Source organism: Neophocaena asiaeorientalis, unplaced genomic scaffold (assembly GCF_003031525.2).
Source record: "Neophocaena asiaeorientalis asiaeorientalis breed wild unplaced genomic scaffold, Neophocaena_asiaeorientalis_V1.1 scaffold149, whole genome shotgun sequence".
NCBI classification, from domain to species: Eukaryota; Metazoa; Chordata; class Mammalia; order Artiodactyla; family Phocoenidae; genus Neophocaena; species Neophocaena asiaeorientalis.
The window spans coordinates 1,049,729-1,055,728 of NW_020174442.1; the positions used below are offsets into that span (position 1 = coordinate 1,049,729).

The 6,000-nt window shown below is 33.8% G+C and overlaps 1 protein-coding gene across 1 annotated transcript in view; it reads right to left on the reverse strand.

Annotated features, from left to right (window-relative positions):
- SLC12A2 (solute carrier family 12 member 2) overlaps positions 1 to 6,000 on the reverse strand; it is a 157,242-nt gene that overhangs the window by 24,352 nt on the left and 126,890 nt on the right. Inside the window, exons 19-20 of the mRNA XM_024757167.1 lie at positions 5,247 to 5,358; positions 3,653 to 3,793 (exon numbers count right to left, since the gene is read on the reverse strand). Coding sequence (XP_024612935.1) covers positions 3,653 to 3,793; positions 5,247 to 5,358 — 253 coding nt within the window. The remainder of the gene's footprint in view (positions 1 to 3,652; positions 3,794 to 5,246; positions 5,359 to 6,000) is intronic.

Below are 6,000 nucleotides of genomic sequence, written 5' to 3' on the forward strand. Positions count from 1 at the left end.
TTTAGAGCAATTATACTCCAATAAAGATGTTAAAAAAATTGCTTTAGCATATTATGCTAAATCCATTAAAAATAGTCATTAAATGTTACATTAATTAAAGAATGTTGTTGACAATGGAAATGTATAATAAAATATTGGCTGAAAAAAAGCATCACTGAACAAAAATGCAGAGTTCTGGCTTCATATTCTAGGTGGTTAGTTTTTAAAGGTTGAGCTAATAGTGATGGCTTTAAATTATCCTTAGTTAATTTAATATCATGGCATTAAATATATGTGTGTATATATATTTGGAAAGGGGCTACAGGACTTGGGTATAATTTATATATTAAATATTCTTATTGGCAATGTTATTTCGGTCTACATTTTTTTTAGAAAATTTAAAAAAAATTGCTGTTTACCTCAAAATGTGGCTAATGAAGAAGAGGAAACGTTTCAGAAACACTCAGTATATATTACAGGATAATTCTAGACTAGCTTTGCTCAGGAAAAAAGGTAGTTATAGCTACACTAAGACTAAATGAGATCTACTTGATTTAAAGGGCATCATGATGTAATCTGAATTTTTTGTAAAAACAAGAGTTTTTTGCTAATTTAAAATGAATGTTTAAAATTGGATTGACAATCAAGTGGCTCCTGCCTTAAAAAAAAAAAAAAAAGAAAAAGAAAACAAAAGAAAAATCCATTTAAACAAAGAAGTTAGCAGTGTTAATGTCTTACTGCCAAAGGGCTCCATAAGCAAGTTATTGACAAGACTACCTCTCCTTAAAACAGTGAATCTCTAAATAAATGCTTATAACTAATAACTAGACAAATGAAGGGACAAAGAAATGAAAAGTCAGAATGTACAGTAAAACAAACCCATCTAAAACAGCCCCGCTAGAACTATAAAATAAGTCACTGTATAAAGAAATCAATGTACAAAAAACTATTTTGACAAAGATTATAAACCTCTAACAGACATAAAGGCATTTTCCACTTTATGTAACAGGTTTCGAGAAGGTTCGAAGGAAAGAGAAGTACACTCAGTGGCAACTTACACTAAAATTTCAGTGATTAGTTCTAAAGAGGCAATTCACCTATCTGTAAGGATATTTTAAACAGTTCCTCAGACAGCTCTGCCACTGGAATAAACCATCTCCTGGGCATCTTTGTAAAGGGAATAGCACTTGCCAGGTTTATAGGGCAGTCTCAAAATGACACTGTTCTATGTATGCTCTCTTTGCCCCACACTGGTGAAACTGTCATGACCCACAGGGGTGAGTATGTTAGGTAGAGGAGAATGATAAGGAGGACGGTTCCTAACTCTTGGCCAATTTACGATATCATCATTTATACCACAGAAACCCTCGAGGGCAGTGGCTCTCAAAGTGTAGTGCCTGGACTGGACCAGCAGCAGCAGCGTGATCACCGGGAAACTTGTTAGAAATGCAAATTCTTGGGCCTTACCCTAGACCTACTGAATCACTGTAAAGATGCAGCCCAGCAGTCTGTGTTTTAGCAAGTCCACCACGTGATTCTGATGCAGGCTGAAGTTAAGAACCATTGCTGTAAGTAAATATTTTCATTTCCTTCATAACATTTATTAAATACATAGAGTAGTTATCAAAGTATTCCTATAAACTGCACAAAAGCAAGCAAGATTTACCCACTAGAAACAACCTTATGACCAGGGGTAGCATTCCATTTGAAATATTTATATATTTCACATACAAAAGCGAAAAAAGTAATAAATAATCATGTATCCGCCACTCAGCTTAAAACAAATTTCACAAATACATATCAAGTACCCAGTGTATCCTTTTCAAGACCTCCTTGTATTTTTACTATATATTCCATTATCTAGGCATATATACATATGAATTTTTAAGTTACATATTTTTAAAAATTTATATCATCTTCATATTACTCATGTTCTTATTTTAACTTGCTATTTTCCTTAACATTTCTGTCTGAGGTTTATCCTCATTGATATGTATAGTACCTTTTCAGCACTATATGGAATTCCACTGCATGATTATGCCACAATTTTCAATAATGTGATTAATGGCTGTTGAAGTTACTTTAATTTCCTTTTCACTGTAAGAAATGATAGTGCTATGAAACTTCACATAGCCTTCTTCACATGTGTAAAATTTCTCTGTGGTATACACTTAAGAATGGAATGTCTCAGGATATCCGCACTTTTCAAAGACGCAGAATACTGCCAGGTTGCTGTCCCAAGTGATTGTCCAGTCTACAATTACTACAGCAGTGCAAAGATTTCTACACCATTTCTAACACTTGGTATTGGCAGACCTGATTCTGATCAATCTGACGGGTATGGAATAAAGCTGTACTGCAGTTTTAATTTTTACTTCTGTCATTTAGGTTTCCTCTTCTTTGCATGTCTTTTGCTATTCTTTTTTTCTCTTATAGATTTAGTATTTCTTTATATATTGGTGCACCATATTCTTTTGCTGGTAACATTATCTTCTTTAGGTCTGTGGCTTCATTTTTTGTTTTCATGCTTTCTTTAGAAGCACAGTTTTATAAATGTTAACTAAAAAATAATTGGTTTCTTCTTCATAATTCAACATTTTGTGTCTCATTTAAAAACTTCTTCCCTAGTCCAAGATCATAAAATTATTCTCTATTTTCTTCTAAAAGCTTACAAATTTTGCCTTTCATGTTTAGGTCTTTAATCTATCTGGAAATGTTTTGTTGTTTGGTTTATAAGGATGTGTTATATATATTTTTCACATAAATTATCAATTATCCCAGCTCATCTTTTCAATGTCACCTCTGTCATGTATTAAATTTCCTATATGAGTGGCTCTATTTCTACTCAGTTGAATTGTCTGTCTCTACTTCAATACCACAATGTCTTAATCACTATAGTTTTATGCTAATAAGCCTTTATATCTGGCAAAGCAATCCCACTCCCACCCCTTATTATTCCTGAGGATAGCCTAGGCTATTCTTAACCATGTGCTTGTCAAGTTTTAAAAAACACAAAACAGAAAGGGCCCAGTGACAGCACTGAGTCCCCCACCTCTAACAAAGCAGCTCCACAATCGACACAGTCAATGGGCTTTTGCTTAAGCTTTCTTTTGAAGAAAGAGGTTCCTATAAAAATAAGTTGGCAAACACTGTCTCCCTACAACCTTTAAGGGTTGAAGAAACTGAGTTTCTGAGAAGTTAAATAACTTGATTGGTCCGAAATCCATAATAAGGAAGTAGCAGTGCTAGCATTTAAACCTAGGACTGATTCCAAATCCCACATTCTGGTTACTAGGACACACACAAAACCGAAAGAGAAGTCTAAGTTTAGCACCAGTAAAATAATAGTGAGAAGTATAGTAGGGAATTAGAATTTTTAAAAAATTAAATAAGGACCGCCATTACTTAACACAACAGGGAGTGAATGGGAACTATCTTAGGAAAAGGACAGAAATAGGCTAAGATAATTCACAAAGAGGTTCTTCACTGTCAGCCAACAGCACAGTATTTCTGTAACTCTCAAATTATACAAATTGTAGTATTCTACTTCAGTAAAGATATTTTAAAGATTTATGATTTTTATTAATGTGAATAATGAAACCTGGAATAAACAAGTTTTTGAAAGCTTACACAAAACTAAAATACTGTCATTTGAAAGATGTAACAAATTTACCTGCATCAAATATTGTGCACCCTCTCTCAAATCATCTGCATGTACTGGAGCATAAAAAGCCTTTGTTTTGTTTTTAATAAGCCATCGCTGATATTTGGCTTGATCAATGGACATCTCTTTCATAGCTTGTCTTCGAGGGCCCTTTAAGGTAAAAATATTAATAATGTCTTTAACTGAAAGGTAATCTATTCCCCCTTTATAAAAATCCTCCTGTTATCTTGGTTTAAACAAGGTGTCTAAACATGGCGGTGGGGGAGAAGGGAAGTATAATGATAGCGTTTCATTTTCCTGTCAGTGAATTCTTTTCAATAAAGATTATGATAAAACAGTGTTGATGGAACAAAGACACAGAGGGTGCCAGTAGAAGGAATAAGAGGAGAGGAAGAAACACAGACTTGGAAAAATAAATGTTTTGATACTAGTAAATGAAAGAAATTATAAATTATTGAAAATGGAGAAGAGATTACACAGAGAAAAATAAGAGCCTTCTGTTTTTCTGTGGAAAGTTTCCCATCTTATTTTTTGTTTGTCTCAAATGTCTGAGTTGTTAATTCTCAGAAACCTAGAAGTATCATTACAAGTCAAAGTGAGCTATATAAATGTTTTTTCTTTGTACTTGTTAAATGATGAAATGACACAAGAAAGGCGTTTTTAACTTGCCATTCTATTTTGATCCTTGTAAGCAACACATAAAATGTGTTACATGTTTTACCTAAAATGTATTTTTAAAAAATCTAAAAATAAGATTAAAAGTACACCCTAATTATACATGAATAAGACAAGGAAAAGTACAATTTATCTTTCCTAGTAGAAGAATTTCCCCTTTGTAATTTCTTATGCTCAAGACCCCAACCTGAATTGATCTAAGATAACTGTGAAACTCCACAGGTCCTGAGTGGAGTCAGTGTCTCAGTGTGTTTTTCCACTACCCCCTCCCCACACGCACGCACATGCACACTCACACGCACGTGAATGCACACTCACTTTGCTACTATACAAGTAGAAGATCAACTCTAGCAGGGGCTGGGACGTAGGGCATATAACACGCATTTCTAGCACCAAAATAAAATGAACAGTAGAGCCTGGGAGATAAGTTAATCTGGCAAATACTCCAATTTCTTATTCAGAAAAGGTGATCCATCATCTAGTAATTGTTTTCAATAGCCAAGATGCCAAAAACAAAAAACTACTTTTGGATGACCGTTTACCCCTATTTTTAATAATTTCCTTGCTCATGAATAAAACTAAAATGAATGAGCAATTAAAGTGTTTGAATTTGGAAATTCAGCACTCTACTCTTCTTACATATCAGATACTAGATATATCTACCATGATTTGTCCACCTCCTCCAGCCTCTTTTTTTTCCTGATAAGTGTATGTTCCCAGTATTCTCAGGACTTTATGAGATTTATCAGCAAGAAAAAACACATACTGAATTCCAATTAGGTTCCTTAGTTATTGGGAAGTAATTTTTCTTAGCAAAGCAGTATAGTCTGCTAAGACCTACTCAAATTATTTCAAATCTAGAAAGCTCCACAAATTACATACACAGAGTGAAAAACGTTTTAATATAGAAAACAAAACTAGTACTTACCACATGTACATGACCACAGATCATCAAACCAACATTTTTTGTGAAATCATGAACAAGATGAAGTAAAGCTGGGCGTGAGTTTGGAGCACCTGTCATAACAAGACACTGTGGCCTAATTTAAGATTAAAAAGAAAGAGAAGTTTAGGGTTTTGATAACATGGACATGATTTTAAGTCACTTCTCTAAGAATATATTATTACACTAGCCACTCCTTTATGCAACTGTCCTCAAGACAGGCCACAAGATTCTCACAGAAGATGACATAACTAGGGTTCCTTGGTACATGAGAAATGCAGAAAAACAAAACCTTCTTTGAACAACCATCATACCAAATGTCCTAAATTAATACGTAATATTATACATCAAGATTCTGGGAGGCACTACAGAAAGAAATGACCATGCTGGTTAAAAACATGTAACAACTTTTCATCTTATAAAGGTAATAAATATTCCAGTTCTTTCACAGAGTCCACAAAACTTCCTGAGAGCATGGCCTTGCCTTCATGTAAAAAACAGGTCACTTTCCTTCTTAGCTTGATCACATCATACTTAACTTCTACTTTGTAACATCAGCCCTCCCTAATCTAGTTTAATTTTAATGACATCATATGAGTAAAACCACCTGTGGTGAAGAAAAGGTTTCTATTTGAACTAAAAGTTTTAATACTAATTAATTATGATGAAAGCCAAAATTGAATTCAGTTGCCTTTGCAAACACAAGACAGTGGCAAGACTTTCATGTATTTTTTTTTTT